This window comes from Citrus sinensis, chromosome 3 (genome assembly GCF_022201045.2).
Source record: "Citrus sinensis cultivar Valencia sweet orange chromosome 3, DVS_A1.0, whole genome shotgun sequence".
NCBI lineage: Eukaryota > Viridiplantae > Streptophyta > Magnoliopsida > Sapindales > Rutaceae > Citrus > Citrus sinensis.
Genome location: NC_068558.1, coordinates 29,281,801 through 29,302,747, shown reverse-complemented (window position 1 = coordinate 29,302,747; position 20,947 = coordinate 29,281,801). Strand labels below are relative to the sequence as shown.

The following is a 20,947-nucleotide window of genomic DNA, read 5'->3' as shown; positions in this document are numbered from 1 at the left end:
ATTGTTCATGCAAAATAAAAACAATCAAAAGTTTTGAAATTATGACATATAAATCCATAATATTCTCTTTTTTTTTTTTTAACTCCATTGAAATAGATTTCCAATTAAATGACTTATTCTTACATTTATTAATATCTATTTAAATTAATAAATTAACTACTTTGTTATATAGTTAAACTATGCATGTATATTATTTACTAACCATAATTAGTGATAAGTATAAATATGATTTTTTTTTAATTTAACATAATGGCAACCAATTATCTCTCACCTATGTGAACAATGTTCAAAACCCATAATTTTGTTTTTCAACACGAGATTTTATTATCTCAAGTAGATGAAATATACAAAATACAAAAATAAATTTAATTTCATATTCTATGTAGTTGATTTTTTTTTGTAACATAATATTTATTAAACATACTATCAACTATTTAATTATATAGTAAAAATATGTTAATTTACTAGTAATAATAAAATCTTAGTTTATTAACTTGTAAAATCTTTTTTTTTAACAATGAGTTTTTGTCCTTAAATAAATAATAATAATTTAATTGCACGCTTAAATAAATTGGTATTTGTTACTCCACCCCAACTGTTTAAATAGTCATTAACTTATCAGAGAGAAGGGTAAAAAAATTCTAAACAATTACTCTATTTGAAAATAATTTAAATATTTCTTTAGAAAAATAAACTAAAAATAAGTATTTTCTATTCTTTCTTCTTTCTTGCTAACATCACACATGGATAACAATAGAGATGGCAATTCAACACATATCTATCAATTAAAATAGAAGTCAATTAATATAATTAATTGACTAATTAATTGTGTCATGAATGAGTTATCATATTAGGAGTTTTAAAAACAAACCCAATAGAATTATTAATCAAGTTAATAGCTAGAAAGAGTAAACAAATCCATTCAAGTTGGATGTCTAAGTATCTGATCTGAATAGATTGGATAATATTCATCTAAAATACTCTGAATTTGATTTATTCAATATCCATCCATGAACTTGAATATTAGTAATATTTAAGTGTATGAGACTAAAATTGACTATTATATTTAATATTTAAGTTTTGTAAATCAAATGAAAAACCAAAATAATATTGCTAAAAAATATTGCACCACCAATGACAACAATGATGGTATCATCACTAAGAAATAGACGTGAGTGAATAGAAAAATAAAAACTATCAAAGTATTCAAAATTCTTCGATCAATGTAATGGTGGCAATGTTGCCGGATAAATAGATATGTCGGCGATAGATGAGCCTTCCAATGCAAAACAACTATAATAAGACCCTATGATTAGATGACGTTTTAACGCAGGGCGGAAGCAATACTAGATTTCGTTCTATCATACGTCTTGAAAACTCAAGAAAGAGACTCTCATCAAAGAGAAGATATTTTAATTGAGAAAAAACTAAATATTATTAATGAGAAGCTTGTGTCTGTTATCATAAATTAAGAATAACAAGCCTATATATATAACAATAGCTAAATTAATCATTATCTTTCTCAAATCAGAGAAATAATCTAAAATCCTAATTAGATTGGAATTACAAATATGATTCAAGTAAACTTAATAAAATAAGATAAATCCTAATAAATTACTAAATTTTAAATTGACCCAAATATTATAATTCCTAGTAAATTCTAATTTATTTATTTTTTTATAAGTTTGTTTGGTTTTTGGGTGTTTTTTAAAGAACATAAAATTATAGGTAATAGTATAAGTATAGAAAAGTAAATGGGCAAAATTATAAATAGGCAAAAGTTGGTGTTGCCGGCGACGGTGGTCAAAAAATTGGCCTAGGATAGGTGGATTTGGAAGATTTGATGGTCCTGAGTGTGATGGTAGTGGTGGTTTGTCTCAAATAGTTGTGATTTGACCGAAAAGTTGAGTTAAAGTAGCGGTTGGAGGTTGGTTTCGGTTTTCGGCGATCCAGTTGGGGGTTGGCAGCGTGAGTGGGTTGAAAAGAAAGAGCTGATGATCGTGGACGAATGGGTGGTGGTGGAGGCTGTGAATCGCGGCGGATTGCAGCGAATAGAGAGGCGAATTTTCGTGGTGGTTCAGTGGCTGTTTTGGCTAGTTTCCCGTGGCTATGGTGACGGGATGGTGGTTTTATGGGTTGGGTTATGATTGACGGCGTGAGGGCTTTCGGATGGGAGAGAGGATCGACCGAAAAGAAGAGAAACCAGTGGCGGCAGTAGCCGTGTGGCGCGGATGTGATGGCGGCTTCGGGTTTTGTTGGGTTTTTTTTTTTTTAACTTGATGGAATTAATGTACGGAGTTGGTGGTCAAGAATGCTCTGCCTGGTACAGAAAAAAGCTCTAATATGATTTATGTCTTGAAAACTTTAAAAAGATGCTCTCACCAAGGAGAAGATATCTCAATTATGAAAAAATTAAAAATTATTAATAAGAAGTTTGTGTCTGTTATCATAAATTAAGAATAACAAATTTATATATATAATAGTAGCTGATCTTTCTCAAATAAGAGAAATAATCTAAAATTCTAATTAGATTAGAATTACAAATATGACTCAAGTAAGCTTAATAAAATAAGATAAATTTTAATAAAATACTAAATTTTAAATTGACCCAAATATTATAATTTCTAGTAAATTCTAATTTATTTTATCTAATATGCTTCCTACATTACGTTTTAAGGTTCATTGCCTTTAACAACCAAATTGAGGGTCTCTAAATTAAAAAAAAAAAAGAAAAGAAAAGAAAAGGTGGTAGTGTAATGTAACTCCTATAGTTATTGTTGTAGTTATTTTAGAAAGAGCATGCAACTTTAAATATCACCATTTGCTAGCATTGAGACTATCTTTAAGTAAATCATCCAATTTCAAATATAATGGAACCCTTCATGTCCCCTTTCAATTAAAAATGTCATTGCACGCGAAGAAACAGTACTCATAATTAATTAAAAAATAAGAATAAAAATTTTATTTTATTATTCTGTTTCTATATGGAAAATAATTTTAATTACCTTTTAATTAAAATGGGTGAGAAAAATGATGTCATTGATGGTGCAAAATGGATGAGAAAAATGATGCTATGTAGGTGCAGGACTAATGCGTAAAACTTCAAAAAATTTCAACATTTTCATTTTTATAACAAATAGCAGGACACTATGATAATTGACCTTTAAAAAGACAAAAGAGAGGGGTACCAAACGCATGTTGCAATGTAGCTTTGCCCTTATTTAAGAGCCATTTACTGATAACATTTCATTTCAAATAAAATTAAAATGTCCAATGTATTAAAATTTGTCAAAACTTTATGCTAAAAATCATTAGGAGAAAAATGATTATTTTATCCATTTTGAGTCCCCCGACAGATTTTGAGGGAGATTGGAATCTTGTGTAATTTGCTGTACGGAGTTATGATGGATCTTTATCGACTTTTCTGTTGACTCAACTTGATTGACCTCTGAATGCGACCTCACGTAGGTCCGTCCGCGTAATACGTGTTCTTTAATGGATCAACTCGACCCGTACTCTGCTACTTCAAACCATTGATTTAATCCAATTTGGTGGATCCACTGGCCATTTTCCTCATCTCTTTGAAATGTAAAAGCATCATTTTAAGCTTTACAGGCCGTCCATTTCGAGCGAGCTTGCAAGTGCTAAGGCCAAAAAATTTTATCTTGGGGAGGAATTTAGTGAGTGACTTCTTATTTTTGTGTCCTTAAAATTTATTTTTAAACCCTAGATTTTGGAGAAATGCTTTTCTTAAGGGTTAGAAGCGACTGTTTTAGATTGGACTTCTAATTGAGTGCAAACTAATTAAATAACCGGTATTTAACCGGTTGTTCATTAAATAATTTTTAAATTTTGTTTTTAATGCTTAAAAATATAATAAAATGAAAAAATATGAAAAATTTAAATCATAAAGATAAAAATTAATTAATCAGAAGAATATTCTAATTTTTTTAACATAAATGAATGTTAAAAAAATTATAAAATAATTATATTCCAATTCTTTTGGTTAAATATTAATTTAATGGGTGGATGTTTCAAGTTTATTTTGCATGTATCTAATTTTGGTTAGTTTCTCATTTATTGGTTCATTTGTTTCAACTTTTCAATCCACTAGTTTTGTGTTTAATGTTTCTACTAAATTTGTTGAATACCAATATTTTAGGTTAAATTACAAGCAAACTTCAATTCTCGTAGTATGAATTCCTAATTTTAGTTAACTCCCTTGTTAATACAAGAGTTTCAGCTAACAATTTTACTAGCTTTTTGTTGAATGTCCCCATTATCTAGGTAGGATTTCAATTATTTGGGTTAAGTACAAAATTAGTTTATAGCGTTTAATTTTGGGTTGGATTTGTATCAAACTTTGGTTAAACTTTCTCAATTATAGGTTAATATATTTCAACTTTTCAGTCCATTAATTTCTCGTTTATTGATTCCTACTAAACTCGTTAAAAATCATTATCTTAGGTTAAATTCTAAGTAAATTTCATTTCTCGTCGGAATAGTTTCTTAATTTGGTTATACTTTCTCCATTATAGGTTGATGTATTTCAACTAATAATTTCAGTGATTTTGTGTTAAATGTTTCCATTATTGAGGTAAGATTCCAATAATTTGGGTTAGATACCAATTTTACTTTGTAAAATTTTTGTTTTTGATTCAATTACCTCTTGATTTTGGTTAATATTTCTCAACTATAGGTTTATATGTTTCAACTATTTAAGCCACTAGTTTTGTGTTTAGTGTTCCTACTAAAAGTTTTAAATACTAACATTTTGGGTTAAATTCTAAGTATATTTCATTTCTCGTTGGATAGTTTTCCTAATTTTGATTAAACTTTCTCTCATATAGGTTTATTTATTTCAGCTAATAATTCCACTAGCTTTGTGTTGAGTGTTCCTATTATCTAGTTAAGATTCCAATACTTTGGCTTAAATACTAAATTTATGTAGTAAATTTTTTTTGGGTGGATTAATTCCTAATTTTGGTTAATCTTTCTTAATTATAGGTTTATACGTTTTAACTTTTTAATCCACGAGTTTTGTATTTAGTATTTCTACTAAATTCATTAAAAGCCAATATTTTAGATTAAATTACAAATAAATCTCATTTGAACAAGTCCTTGCTTTTGGTTAAACTTTCTCCTTTATTGGTAGATGAGTTTCAACTAATAATTTCACTAGTATTGTGTCGAATATTCCGATTATTTATGTGAGATTTTAATAAATTAGGTAAGATACCAAATTTACTTTTTAGATTTTATATATGGTTAGATTTTCCCCATAATTTGGTTAAATTTTTATCACTTATGGGTTCAAATATTTCAGTTAATTAGTTTGCTACTTTTATGTTTTAAGTTCCTAATGCCTACGTTAAGTTTCAACATTAAGTTGAATTCTATTTTGTTCCTCTTATTTCAGTAAATATCAACTTACTGTAATATATTAAAATTTCACTATTGTAACCCTTATTCAATTTTCTATAAACCTCAATCAACATTGTCAGTTAAAAATTAGGAACTTACCCAATCTAATTATGCTGGAACTTTTTTTTTTCTCTTTTTGATCTTCTTGACTGCATGAGATTTCTTAAATTCAACTCAGTTATACTTGAACTTTTGATCATTATTCATATGCTTATTTTATTAATTCAAATTAATTGTACACATTTTCTTTCCAAAATAAATTCTTTGATATCTCATCACTTCAACCCAAATTTCATTTTTAACAATTGCACATGCAATTTGTACAGCTCAAATTTTTATTTTTCAAATGTTTATCATAATACAAATTATTTACTTATTATATGATTATCCCAGGATGATGGTTGTCGAAGCCAACAAAAATAAATTCCTACTCTAAATAAATTGTGTATAGTGATTGAGAAGGGTCGTGTCCACAGAGATCGGTAATGATTTAAATCCTTTTGAAACGTAAAATAGGGGAATTGTTGACAATAATAAAAATCAAATTAAAATAACAAGAATGCAAATTAAAGTTGTAATTCAACAGAAGGAATATTTACCTCATTCACCTTCCTTGGAGTGAGATCTTGCCTGCTGCCAAATTGTTGTGCGTTAGCAGCCATATTTGATATCAACTCCCTTGCTTGAGTAGGGGTCTTGTTCACCAACACGCCTCCACTAGCAGCATCTATCATACTCCTATCCATCAATGACAGTCCTTTGTAAAAGTATTGAATAAGAAGTTGATCAGAAATCTGATGCTGAGGACAGTTGGCACACAATTGTTTGAATCGCTCCCAATACTCATACAAAGTCTCCCCAGGAAGTTATCTGATCCCATAAATATCTTTTCTGATGTTGGCAGCTCTTGAAGCAGGAAAGTACTTCTCGGGGAACTGCTTCTTCAAACCATTCCACGTTGTAATCGATCCAGGAGGCAAGTAGTACAACCAATCTTTAGCTAACCCATCTAAAGAGAACGAAAAAGCACGCAGCTTAATCTGCTCTTCAGTCACGCCTTGTGGCTTCATACTTGAACATACAACATGAAACTCCTTGAGATGTTTATGAGGATCTTCACCTGCAAAACCATGAAACTTGGGTAATAAATGAATAAGACCAGACTTTAATTCAAAATTTACCTCCAAATCTACATATTGAATGCAGAGTGGTTGCTGATTCAAGTATGGTTCAGCTAACTCTCTAAGAGTTCTTTCTGTAGGTACAGGTCTATCCATCACTTGTTCTTCTGAATCGCTAGATGATTTAACTAAATTAGGCACCGTATCTGTTTCAGAAAGCAAAGGCGACAATGATCGTTGCTTAGCTCGCTTCGTCTGCTGTCTCAGCTGGCGAGCTGTCTTCTCAATTTCAGGATCAAATGAAAGTGTACATGTACGAGAAGAACGAACCATACACCAAGTACAACGTAAAAAGGATTAAATAAATGACACCAATCCCCCGCAACGGCGCCAAAATTTGATGGTTGTCGAAGTCAACAAAAATAAATTCCTACTCTAAATAAATTGTGTATAGTGATTGAGTAGGGTCGTGTCCACAGAGATCGGTAATTATTTAAATCCTTTTAAAACGCAAAACATAAAATGGGGGTTTTGTTGACAATAATAAGAATCCAATTAAAATAACAAGAATGCAAATTAAAGTTGTAATTCAAATGGGAGAAAGCTCTGGTTGAAGGAATTAACTCAGCTTGATTCGACTACTGATCATTGATTCAAATATAGATTATTATTACTTATGAATAGACTGGTTATAGCTATTGAGACCCTCTAATAGCCTATCTCTCCTTAACTAGTTGATAACCAAGGTACGACCATTGGATATTTCCCTAATCAATAGACAACCCTAGATACGATCATAGGATTTAATCAATTGACAGCCTGAAAAACCAGAGAGACCCAAATCCTAATCAACAGATATGATGATTCATTTAAATTGATTGTTTATTCTCATAACACAACTCACTGCTATGTTATTTGTCACAAACATTAAAATCTTCATACGATGAATCCTTTAATTGACAATAGATTAAGTTGATAATTAAATAGTGGCCAATTACCTAATTAACAAACATAATCATGAAACTAATTCAGAGAATAAACAAATACCCAAAAAGTAATAAAACAATTAAAACATAAGAAAGATCTCACAGTAGTGATGAATCAAAGCTTCATTATCCTTCAACCAGAAAAATAAATTTAGTTCTTCATAGAGAGAAGAGAAAAATTAAATCTAGGGTTTCCTTCTTTTCTCCAATTCAAATCCTCTTTTTCACAATAGATTCCTCCCTTAAATACTCTCTCTCTCTTCTCTTTTAGAGTTCTATTTAAAATAAAATACTAATATCTGAAATATTAAATTCGTAATTACAAAAGTAGCCAAAAATACAAAACACGTTAAACTAAAAACTGCAGGTCCGCAGTTGACAGCACGTACCCACGCCTTATCAACAAAGTTCTTCTGCCGCTCATAATTTCTTCAAGAGAACAATCATCCTTAAACATCATCTTGTAGCTCAATTTTATCACCAATCAATAGAATTGCACCTACAAAAATAAATCACAAGTAAATCATTATTATTAAGTGCACAACATCGATATTAAGGAAAGTAAACAATGCAAAACTAGTGCATAAATTGCACTCTAACACAGGAACAGTTAAAATTAATTTTTATATTGAAATTTTAAAATTTGTAAATTAGTATTTACTTTGAATCCAATTCAATTGAGTCACCATTTATTTGTCTTTAATTAATGGTTTAGCACAGTAAATGCAATTCAAGTTAAACAATATTTTGTTTTAAAAAAAAACACATCACAAAAGTAATGTAATAAAAAAAAGAAAATATATTAAAACATTAATTTTGCTTCCTAAATTAAGTACTGAAAGGAAATTTTTCGATAGGTAAATTCAACATTATAATTTAACAATAATGTTGACTGCTATTTTAGAACTATTTATTTATTGCTTCAAATATTTAGCAATATTTTTTTTATAAGTCATAAAAATTAAATTTATTTAACAAAATACTTATATAGTTGGATACATAATTTATACCTTAATTGATGTTGCCTTATTTTTAATTGTTATATTTTAGAAATAGTTTATTTTATTGTAAACTAATAGTGTAATAAATTTGTAATAATTGATTATACATCATATTCTACATTGATTACTACAAGAATTATATAATATCTATTTATAAGTGAGTATTACTCAAATTAGTATATTATACTTTAAAATTTTAATTATCATACTTAAATCATGTAATCACATGTGAAATTAAGTATAAATTATGAAAAGGTCACTTCCCAAATTTTGGGAAAAATGATCATGTAGATCCCTGAGTTTTTATTAAGAGACACTAAGACCCCTTTTAAGTATAATGCCTTTTGACTTTATTAATTCAAAAAAATTGACTCTAATGTTATAATAAGTAGAAATATAATATTAAAATAAATATAACAATATCTATATATTTTAAAATAATTCAATATATAAAAAAATATTTTAGTACTTTATCTTATATTATATTAAACTAATTTTTTAATAAATAAAAAATAAAAAATAAATATTTAAAATTTAAAATTATTTTAATATTGTATAAAAAATTTAATATTATTAATACATGAGACATATTTTATTAATTATAAAAACTATTTAACCTAAAGATTTATTTCAATTTCTTATAACAATAGAAATATATAATTAAAAATAAATATCATAATTTATATTTTAAAAATTATTTATATATTAAAAATGTTTTAATATTATTAATTTACTAGACAAATTAAACTATTTAAATCATATTTGTATTTATTAAAAATTTTAAAGTCAATTTTTTTGAATTAATAGAGTAAAATTGTATTATAGTCAAAGGGGTCTTGGTATCCCTAGGTGAAAACATGGGATCAATATGATCATTTTCCCAAATCTCGAGAGTATAGGTATCATTTTTCCTAAATTATAGTTGTCTAATTACATTGTTAATTTAGTTAAGAGTAGGATACAATATCAACAACAATTATTGTAATAATCCTAAAAAATTACACTTTTTATTTTTGAAAATTTAATTTTTAACAAATTGTCCCTCATTGACTTGACCAAGTGGTTTTCAAATGGGATTAAAAAATAAAATCAGATTATACACACTTTAGAAAAACACATACAATTAGACTATATATATAAACATTATTAAAAATTTTATTATTGTAAAAAATAATATCATATAGAATATACAAACATTTCACAAAAAAATATAAATCATAAAAAAATATCATAAGCTGAATTTAGTTTTATCATAATAAAAATGACTATAATAACAATTATTAACAAAATGAAAAAAAAAACAAGGATTATCCTTTGTTGCTTAGAAAAACTAAAAATCTCTCATGTTTTAAAATAAGTCCAAACTCTCATGCAATTATAACAGTATTAACTTTATGTATTATTGTACTATTCTACACATAGTCTTGATGTTAACCATAAAATTTAAATATTTTTAGAATATAAATAAAGTGAAATGACTAATTACCCCTAATGATTAGATAAATTTAATAATAAATTGTAAATTATGGAGAAAATTTACTTGACATACATATAAGGTCATATATACCAAATGTTATTCCAATTTAAATGGATAAATTACAACTATCGGGGATATTTATGACATTTTCCCCACATATAAATTTTCCTCTATAATTTACAATTCATTATAAAATAAAATTTGATCATTAAGGGTATATAAGTTATTTTACTTGATTTGTGTTATCAAAATGTTTAAATTTTATAGCTAATATTAAGACTAGGTGTAGAATAATAAAATGATATGTAGGGCTAACGTTCTTATAACTTTGGGGGTAGAAGGAGGTAATTCTTACTTTCCCTTAACTACTATTAACTACCATTAACTATAGTACTAGTAATAACACAAGATCAAGTATGTTACATGCGATAATTTAATAATGTAGCAAAAAATATTAAACAAAGTTATGCAATAATTTAATTAATTTACAATAAATTTGTATGAAGTAATTTGTATAAGAGAATTTTTGTGAGTACAATCCAAATATCAAATACATGGTACATTATATATGCCTTGTATACAGTATAGATTTTTATCATTAATATTAGTCACTCGCTCAACTAATATTGAGAATAACAATATTTGATGATTAATTATGATATTTGGTACAATGAATACTTATACTTATTTGAAAAATATCCAATAATTAGATGGAAAATGAAAAAAATACATTTCATTTACACTGATATAAATATTATTCTCATTAATATAGACATTACTTGTTTCAAAGTAATTTTTTCAGCCGTAAGAAATGCAAATTTTTCATGTTGAGGGGTTCTTTGACATTGGCCTAATTTAAATTGATAATTTTGATAGTTTGATAAAATTGGATACCTTTGTGATAATTGCTCCTGATATTTGCCAGTTCCCTCTTCCAATTCTTTCGTTCGGTAGCCGGTTTCATGATTAAAATATAAAAGCCGTTGGATTGCTCATAAAAGCAATCCAACGGGCAATAAGTTTTAAAATAAAAAGTGAGGAAAGGTTGTATGGCACGCAGCGGCTGTATTGTAAGCTGACCCTATAATTATTGAGAGAGTCACTTTTTGACTTTTGGAAATGAATTTGATTAGCACAATACCAGATCCGATTTCATTCAATTTTACTAAAGACGCTTAATCAATCGAAAAGCCAGATAATTTTCGTTTAGATTCCTTGAAGCTTCCCGGAAGTTTGATGGTAACTTCATCATGAGAGTAGACAGTGACAATATTTATTAATTATTAAGAAAGTCAATCTCTGCCCAAGACTTGCTTTTGGAAATACATATTTGCATGATTAAATTCTCTGAATCAAATACTGGATTGGAGTTCATTTAAGTGGCTTTCTGCAACACACTCAAAAGCTGTAAGTTCTATCTCATACATCTCTCTCTTCTACTTTCATAATTAATTTGCATATCTTGATGTTTAAAAAAATAAAAAATAAAGATGATAAAACCGAAAGAAATTTTTGAATGTTAATTTTGCACAAACTGTAAATTGAGAGAAATCTTTGAATGTTAATTTTGCACAAACTCTTTGCCTTATCTAAGAGGCTTTAATCAAGATTAGCTCAAGTAGAGATCGGTGTACACACTCTCTAATCAGCATTTGAAAAAAATTTCTATAACATTTTGGAATTTATTATGTATAATTTTAATTTTCTTTTTGGTAAAGAGAGTAATTGAGAAGCTGATGGATTATCTGTTTAGTTTGTTTAAGAATAAGACCATTAATTTGAATTCAGAACCATTGCCAAGTTTAATAACTTTTTATTTCAGTAAATTTTTTACTTTAAAAATATTTAGGCCAATTTATTGTCAATTATTTTTAATCAAATTCACCCTCCCCATCGAGGTCTGAAAAAAAGAATACAATTATTATATGTTTGTCCATTTTTATTAGGTGGTTGAAAGGAAATGGAAAAGTTTCAGTTTCTCTCTCAAAATCTCTTTGCTTATATATAGTTTCGATGATTAGTTATTGCCTTAATATATATATATATATATATTTTCTGGTGATATACTGATATATATGTAACTAATAGTTTCTTTTAACATGAAGTTACTGTAAATTAACCTTTTATAAAACAATGTATAAATAGGGACCTATTGAACTTCTTTATTTTTCATTATTTATTAACCACCAATCATAGATTAAATCATAAGAGAATTCCAATTCAATCTGAGGTTGAATATTATTATTTAAAAATTACTTCAAATTTTGTATTTTAGCATTTAACTATTTATTAAAATAAAATCTAGTTAGAAATTTAAGGAAATAGGATGTTTACACCTCTAAAATTTAAGGAAATAGTTATGTAAAATCTCAAGTTTTCAATAAAGGATACCAAAATCCTCTTTTGGCTATAATACCCTCATAGATAATAACTCAAAACATTGACTTTAAGTTTTTTTAATAAATACATATACAATTTAAATAGTTTAATTTTTCTAATAGACCAATAATATTTTAATATTTTAGTATATAAAATAAATTTAAAAAATTTAAATTATTTTATTTTACTAATCTATTTGTATTTACTATAAAAAAAATTAAATAAATCATTGGGTTATACAGATTTTACAATTAATAAAAATGATTTCATGTATTAATAATATTAAAATTACTTTTATATATTTATCTTAATATTATAATTCTATTTATTACATTTTTTTAATAAATATGGTTACATTTATTTAATATCATATTTATATCAATTATAAAACATTGAAATTAATTTTTTTGAGTTATTAGAGCTAAACGGTATTATAGTCAAAAGAGGATTTTAGTGTTTCTTATTGAAAATATGGCGCTACACTACCATTTTTCCAAACCTTGGGGTGTAAAACGTCATTTTACCTAAATTTAAATAAAATATTTAAATCAAATAATAAAATTAAATATAAATAAATCCAAATAATATGAATTTAATATAAATAATTACATACTTTTCTACTTTTATGACATAAAATCATTTTTATTATTTTACTTTTATTATGTAAAAATAATTTTAGTCAATCATTTTATTACTTAACACATTTATAATTTACTTTTTTTAGAGAGATTAATAATTTAATTAAATAGAATAGCACTACGTCATTAATGAATTTAACCAATAAATTTAATAAAATAATATTCTAAAAAAAGTTAGATAAACAAGATCATGCATATACCGCACTAAATATGGTACTATTTTAAAGGTTAATGTAATATTGCTACGCAATAAAGCTCAGGCAATGTAATTATAAGTATTATTTATTAATAAATTTTGAAATTTTATTAGTCAAATAATAAATTTTGATAATAATATTAGTATAAAATTTAAATAAACAATATTGTGCATACTACACTAAAACATAGTACTGCGATATAATGTAGTGCACCAAACACAAGATGAATGTTGACTCTAGATGAATGTTGTTGTTTACATAGTATTGTTCCTAGCAGTCATTTCTTTTTTATTTTTCAAAATTTTCAGAACAAATTAATATTGTAATGGCTTCCTCGAGCATACAAAATGTGCCTCATTGGCCATATGACGCCTTCTTAAGCTTTAGAGGAGCAGACACCCGTAAAAGCTTCATAAGTCATCTCTATGCTGCTTTGAATGGAAAAGGAATTTATGTATTCAAGGATGACAAAGAACTCGAGAGAGGAGCATCCATTTCACCTGGACTTCTTAAAGCAATTGAAACTTCTAGAATTTCAATTATTGTTTTCTCTCAAAACTATGCTTCCTCCACTTGGTGCTTGGATGAACTTGTTAAGATTGTTCAATGCAAGAACAAAAATGATCATCAACAAATGGTTTTTCCAATTTTCTACGATGTTGAACCCACTGTGGTAAGGAAACAAACCGGAAGTTTTCGAGAAGCTTTTTTTAAACATGAAGAAGTTTTTAGGGAGAGTCTAGAAAGGGTGAAAAAGTGGAGAGACGCTTTGGAAGAGGTGGCTAATATTTCTGGTTGGGAATTGAAAGAGTACAGGTAACCATTCTTATTATTATGTATATCATTTTAAATAGCTTTAATCAGCATACTGTTTTCAATTAAACAACTTTTATTCAATATGTGTAGATATGATGTGTACTAATTGAAATAATGGCTCCATATACAAATATTTGCAAACAAAAGTGGTACAGATGGATGTAGATATTTACATAAACACACCTAAAGATTAGCCATATGTAACAACATCTTACATTACTTCAATTTTGTCCAACAAATATTGCATATTTTGGGTTTTTTCTATTACTAAATTTATTTAATACCGCATTCAGACTTACTGTAATTTAACCATACTGATCTTTCTTTGTTCTTTAACTGCAGGAATGAGTCGGAATTTATTTGGGATATTGTCAAGGCGATATCAAGTAAAATACTTGTAAAATCAGAGACCCTTAAAAAGCTAGTGGGAATAGATTCACGCTTGGAAGAACTGAGGTCTCTTATGGACGAAGGGCCTAATGATGATGTTCGTATGATAGGGATTTGTGGTATGGGAGGTTTAGGTAAGACGACTCTTGCAAGAGTTGTTTATGACTTGATCTCTCATGAATTTGAAGGGAGTAGTTTTCTTGCCGATATTAGAGAAAAATTTGAAAAAGAAGGTAGTGTAATCTCTTTTCAAAGGCAACTACTTTTCCAAATGTTAAAGCTTGAAGATAATACCATATGGAATGTAGATGATGGCATCAACATTTTAGGAAGCAGGCTGCAACACAAAAAGGTTCTTCTTGTTATCGACGATGTGGTTGACATAAAGCAATTAGAGTATTTAGCTGGAAAGCGTGAGTGGTTTGGTCCAGGCAGCAGGATCATCATAACATCACGAGATGAACATCTGTTAAAGACACATGGAATGGATGAAGTATATAAGCCTAATGAACTAAATTACCATGATGCTCTTCAACTTTTCAACATGAAAGCGTTTAAAATCCAAAAGCCTCTGGAAGAATGTGTGCAACTGTCTGAACGTGTTCTACAGTATGCCGGTGGTCTTCCATTAGCTCTCGAAGTTTTGAGTTCCTTTTTGAATGGTAGATCCGTGGATCAATGGAGAAGCACCTTGGAAAGGCTACAAATAGATCCTCCCGATAAGATTATGAGTATACTTCAAATAAGTTTTGACGGACTACGAGAATTAGAGAAGAAAATATTTCTTGATATTGCATGTTTCTTTAAATGGAGGACTAGAGATTATGTAACAAAAATTCTAGAGGGATGTGGTTTTTCCCCAGTCATTGGAATAGAAGTTCTTATTGAAAGATCTTTGTTAACGGTTGATGGCGGCAACAGATTGGGGATGCATGATTTGTTACAGGAATTGGGACAACTGATTGTTAGGAGACAATCACCCGAAGAACCTGGGAACCGCAGCAGATTATGGAAGAAGGAAGAAGTACGCCAAGTGTTGATAGAAAACACGGTAAGTGAATTATTAAATGGAAAACATGCTGTGCTTGTTAATTTCTTTTACCCAGACGAAGTTTCAAATTATTGTTTTATTTGCTTATCCTTTGCTTATATTTTCAGGGAAGTGAAGTAGTTGAAGGAATAATGGTTGATGATTATTTCTTTCGTGGAAATGATGTGCATTTAAGTGCTAAAGCATTTTCACTGATGACCGACCTAAGATTGCTCAAAATCAGTAACGTGCAACTTCCTGAAGGCCTAGAATATCTCTCTAACAGGTTGCGATTACTTGATTGGCATCGGTATCCTTTGAAATCTTTGCCATCAAATCTGCAATTGGATAAAATTGTTGAATTTAAAATGTGTTACAGCCGCATTGAAGAATTATGGAAAGGATTCAAAGTAAGATTAATTTTTTTTTTTTGTCACTAATTTATATTTTTCAGTGAATAATTGTTGGTAACAATTTTATTATTGTAGTAGTATATGAATTAAGAAATATTATTTTAGCTCCCTTTTGTTTTCAGCAGCCTTTAAACCTGTTGAGAGTCATGAAACTCAGCCATTCAGAGAATCTGATTAAGACACCAGACTTCACAAAGGTCCCAAACTTAGAGGTGTTGGATCTTGAAGGATGTTCAAGGTTGCGTGAAATTCACCAGTCTTTGCTGCGTCACAATAAGCTGATCTTGTTGAATTTGAAAGGTTGTACAAGTCTTAAAACTCTTCCGGGTGAGATATTTATGAAATCGCTTCAAACACTTGTTCTTTCTGGTTGCTTGAATTTGAGGAAATTTCCAGACATTGTAGGAGGTATGGAGTGTTTGCAGCAACTTCGTTTGGATGGAACGTCCATTACAGAAGTGCCATCATCTATTGAACTTTTGACCGGACTGAAACTGTTGAATTTGAATGACTGCAAAAATCTCTCGAGTCTGCCAGTTACTATAAGGAGTTTAAAATGTCTAAGAACTCTGGAGCTCTCTGGTTGCTCGAAACTGAAGAAGTTTCCGCATATTGTGGCAAGTATGGAAGATCTGTCCAAGCTCTGTCTGGATGGAACTTCCATTACAGAAGTGCCATCATTTATTGAACTTTTGACCGGACTTGAATTGTTGAATTTTAATGACTGCAAAAATCTCGCGAGACTTCCCAACAGTATAAATGGTTTAAAATCCCTCAAAACTTTGAATCTCTCAGGCTGCTGCAAACTTGAAAATGTGCCAGACACGCTTGGGAAAGTAGAAAGTTTGGAAGAGCTTGATATAAGCGGAACAGCTGTAAGACGACCTCCATCCTCCATTTTTCTTATGAAGAATCTTAAAACATTATCTTTCCGTGGCTGCAATGGACCACCATCATCTGCATCATGGCATTTGCAGCTTCCCTTCAATTTGATGGGAAAGAGTTCATGTCCAGTAGCTTTGATGTTGCCTTGTCTGTCAGGTTTGTGCTCTTTAACAAAATTAGATCTCAGTGACTGTGGTCTAGGGGAAGGAGCAATCCCGAGTGATATTGGCAACTTACACTTATTAAACAAGTTGAATCTGAGTGGAAACAATTTTGTTACGCTGCCAGCAAGCCTTAACGGTCTTTTAAAACTTGAAGAACTACAGTTGGAAGATTGTAAAAGGCTTCAATCTCTGCCACAACTTCCATCCAATGTAAATCGAGTTACACTGAATGGTTGTTCTTCATTGGTGACGTTATTAGGTGCATTCAGACCACGCAAGTCCTGCTACACAATAATTTATTGTATAGACAGCTCGAAATTGCTCGGAAAGAACGGTTTGGCAATTTCAATGCTACGAGAGTACCTTGAGGTCAGTTTCTCACTCCATATCTTCCAGCTATGCCAAGATTATGCGTGACAATTAAGCAATGGTATGGACTTGTTCATTCTTTATATTTTGGTTGCAGGCAATGTCAGGTCCAAGCCATAAATTTAGCATTGTTGTTCCAGGAAGTGAAATTCCAAAGTGGTTCATGTATCAGAATGAGGGTTCTTCAATAACGGTCACAAGGCCTTCATATTTGTATAATATGAATAAGGTTGTGGGATATGCTATTTGCTGTGTTTTTCATGTCCCTAAGCATTCAACTGATACCTATTTATGGCGTTCGTATCCTCAACTTATTTTGCTCTGCTCCATGGATGGTTCTGGTGTCAAAAGAAGTATTCGTTTTAGAGGGAAATTCGGTCATGCTGGGTCAGACCATGTTTGGCTATTCTATTTGTCTCGACAACAATGCTGTCATTTTTATCGTTCAAGGTGGCATTTTGAATCTAATCATTTTAAGTTGTCATTTTTTGATGAACGAGAGAAAGGCGGTCTGGCTGGGTCAGGTTTTGTATTGAAGGTGAAGAGGTGTGGCTTCCATCCAGTTTATATGCACGAAGTTGAGGAGTTGGACCAAACAACAAAGCAATGGACTCGCTTTACTTCTTATAATCTGTATGAATCCCATCATGATTTTGTTCGATCAAATATGGAAGCAGCCACAACATCAAAGCGAAGCCTTGCAGAAAATGCTGGGGCAGCTGAAGCCAGCGGCAGTGGCTGCTGGGATGAAGATGAGGAACCACCACCTAAAAGATTTAGACAACTCAAATGAAGGGCAAAGCCTAGTGTAACAGTGTAAGTGCGCATCCCAATTTCAATTTATGTTCTTTAAATTTGCACGTGGTATTTCATTTACTTTTTATTTATTCTAATCTTGCAATTTATTTTCACGTTAAATTACTAGAAATGCTTGACTTGGATTCAGAAGTTGGTCAGAATCAGAATGTGTTGCTCGACCAAATTGAAGCTTTGAATTTTGTGATTTCTCATGAGTTGAAAATTAAAGAAAGAGGGAATTAATCCTCCGTTTTCGTTTTCTTACTTATATCTCTGTTTCATTGCAGTATTCTCTCATTTTGTATCCATTATTTCTAGTGCGAGTTTTTGGATCCACTTGAAGGGGCTGAGGACTGGAGTCATAATTGATGAATTGCATACCAATTGCCATGAATGAACAATAAAATAAGTATCTCATTACAATCTGGTTAAATTATTCTTTATTATTATTATTATTATTATTATTATTATTTCACTCTTTTGGCACACAGCTTCTGCTGTTCTTTCTATTTGAGTAGGCCAACTAAGCTTATTCTAAATTATATGGCACTTGAAGCTGATATGGATTTTCACTTGTTGAGATTCTTACTGAATTTGCATAGATTTTACCCTAGAGTAACACTAGCGCCTTCTATTTGACGGATTAGGAATTGTGTTCCGTCGTGTTATTAAACCTTAGCTTTCGCTGAGGTTCTTTGTTTTAACCAAAAAAAAAAAACAATAGTACAAATTATAACAATTTATAGAGAAAAATGAAATTGAATGACAAATGAACTTTGATGAAGTAAAATTATCATTTATGTATGAAGATCATATTATATATTTTTCTTTACGAGGATCATATGACATATTTGACCAAAAAGATTTTTCGCAAAAAAATAAAATAAAAGTTCATGGTTGTCTTCAGTGTGAACATTTGTGATTCTTTTTCCTTTTATTTTGACGTTGAAACTTTTTTGGGCCTTCATGGGTTCGTTGAATTTAACATTGCTTATTTAATTTGGGTTTTCTAACTTTTGTTCTTTTTACAGTGGATTCTTTTCATAAAAACTTTTTAGTATTATTTTTTTCTAGTTATTCTTACTCTTAACTCCTAAAATATCTCTTTTTTAATCACTTATCTAATTTTTAATATATTTTCTTATCGAAGTCGAGGTCTAGCTTCACTGCTAAGCTTTTCTAAGACTTAAGTTTTAGGTTCGAGTTTCAATAAATGCGTGAGTTAATTTCAAAAATGTCTTTTATTATTTTCTTGTTAATTCTTTTCATAGAGTTGGATTATTGCCACCCTTCTAATATCCTCAAAAGACCTCTTTTTTTTAAAAAAAAATTATTCTTACTTTTAATTCCAAAAATGTCATTTTTTTAATATACTCTTCTAATTTCTTTTTTTTTTTTAACATTGTTGTTAATTTCAAATCTATCCTACACACAAATTAAAAAGTTGTATCGGTGATGAATTTTTGAATGTTAATCATTGACTTAAATTAAAAATACTTTAAATTATAATTTATTGACTTAAATTATACATATTTTAAATTATAATATGAATGTACGTAATTTGAAATAAAAAAAATCAATTAATAAGAATTACAAAAGAATAATAAAATATTTTAAATTTAAGCAAATTTAATTTCGATACATAGGAAGTCATGACAAATTATAAACATTTATAACCATTATACCTGGCCAAGAAGCATCAAGTCAAATTACACACCCCCATAAAAAATGAACATAAGAGTTGTAAATTCATCTTCTTCTCATTAATTATGTATTTGGTTATTCATAAATATAATATTTTCCCAAAAAAAGAAAAAGAAAGAAAGAAAAAGAGAAGCAACAAAGGGTAGTTCGGTTAATTTAGAAGAGACAGCCAGCGAGGCAAAAACAGATGGACTTTAACAAGACGAACAGGCTAGAACCTATCAGTCATTAGACAATGTTTAAAGTGTATACATGCGTATGATACATGTATCTGTGTGGGCCGGCGTAGTAGATATTATAATAATAATAATAAATAAAGGACAGTGACCTCACCTGCAGTACAGCCTTTTTATCGACGGATTTGAAGTCATCTCTGATATAAAGTAGCGTGCCTAATATGACTCCTGCGAAATCACAGCCATAAATTAAGTACGATTCCGAGGAAATTAGCTAGGATTAAAGTTAATCAGCAGGAAAATTTAAAAAAAAACCAACAAACCAGTGTCGTAGCCAAAGAGAAGGCCGCCAATTCCAGCAGAGAAAGCAAGTCGAAGAACGTAGGGATTTTTCCAAGACAGAGAGAAGCATTCTCGAAACGCTGACGCATCTGTCGTCCCTCCTCCATGTACTGCTCCCTCCATTTTCAGGCCTTTTTTTTTTTACAAATTAATATCTGTTCAAAAGATCAACAATTGAGGAGTTGGTATTCTTTATTTTGGCAAGAAAATGGTTTGGTGTGGTTGGACTTGGACTATAAATAACTGTATAAGGGAGTGATGATAGCGATAGTGACTAAATTTTCCGGGAAAATGAACTGGGGGTGGGGGACAAAGAAAGTGAGTGAAGGAAAGAAAATAATATAATTACCAACTGATCAGAAGAAGAAGAAGATATGACTTAAAAAGAGGAAAAATATTGGGAGTCAGGATCCAGGCTCCTCCAGTCCGACCAAACTCGGGAGACTTCACAAACTTAAACTTGTCTTCTGCTGGCTAAGTGGCTATGCCATAACCCACAATGACAAATGCACACACATCAATGGCAATTTTATTATTGTAAAAATAATATCATATAGAATATACAAACATTTCACAAAAAAATATAACATCATAAAAAATATCATAAGCTGAATTTAGTTTTATTATAATAATAATG

At 29.5% G+C, this 20,947-nt stretch overlaps 2 protein-coding genes and 1 non-coding gene across 9 annotated transcripts in view; 2 read left to right on the top strand and 1 right to left on the bottom strand.

Moving 5' to 3' along the window:
- The first annotated feature begins 6,216 nt into the window (after positions 1-6,216).
- LOC127901633 (small nucleolar RNA R71) lies at positions 6,217-6,323 on the top strand. The gene has a single exon (XR_008053877.1). It is a non-coding gene; the product is annotated as a small nucleolar RNA R71 (small nucleolar RNA).
- Positions 6,324-7,944: 1,621 nt separating this feature from the next.
- The window catches only part of LOC127901411 (probable inositol transporter 2), a 35,334-nt gene continuing 22,331 nt past the window's right edge, over positions 7,945-20,947 (bottom strand). The window contains exons 1-3 of one of the 6 annotated variants that reach the window (XM_052438653.1): positions 20,292-20,934; positions 20,126-20,196; positions 7,945-8,030 (exon numbers count right to left, since the gene is read on the bottom strand). In XM_052438653.1, coding sequence (XP_052294613.1) covers positions 8,016-8,030; positions 20,126-20,196; positions 20,292-20,433 — 228 coding nt within the window. In that variant the 5' untranslated portion in view covers positions 20,434-20,934 and the 3' untranslated portion in view covers positions 7,945-8,015. Of the gene's footprint in view, positions 8,031-19,425; positions 20,197-20,291; positions 20,935-20,947 lie in introns of those variants that run through there. The other 5 variants (XR_008053553.1, XM_052438652.1, XR_008053554.1 and 2 more) reach the window with 5 other exon arrangements.
- Positions 11,097-18,563, top strand: LOC127901410 (TMV resistance protein N-like). Of its 2 annotated transcripts, none has more exons than XM_052438650.1 (7): positions 11,097-11,416; positions 13,532-14,039; positions 14,382-15,480; positions 15,588-15,869; positions 15,995-17,290; positions 17,388-18,106; positions 18,216-18,356. In XM_052438650.1, exons 2-6 carry the CDS (start codon positions 13,549-13,551, stop codon positions 18,081-18,083), a joined length of 3,864 nt encoding a protein of 1,287 aa, XP_052294610.1. In that variant the 5' UTR covers positions 11,097-11,416; positions 13,532-13,548; the 3' UTR covers positions 18,084-18,106; positions 18,216-18,356. The 2 variants fall into 2 exon arrangements, with proteins under 2 accessions (XP_052294610.1, XP_052294608.1); XM_052438648.1 differs by lacking the exon at positions 18,216-18,356 and adding an exon at positions 18,376-18,563 and having other exon boundaries at positions 11,098-11,416.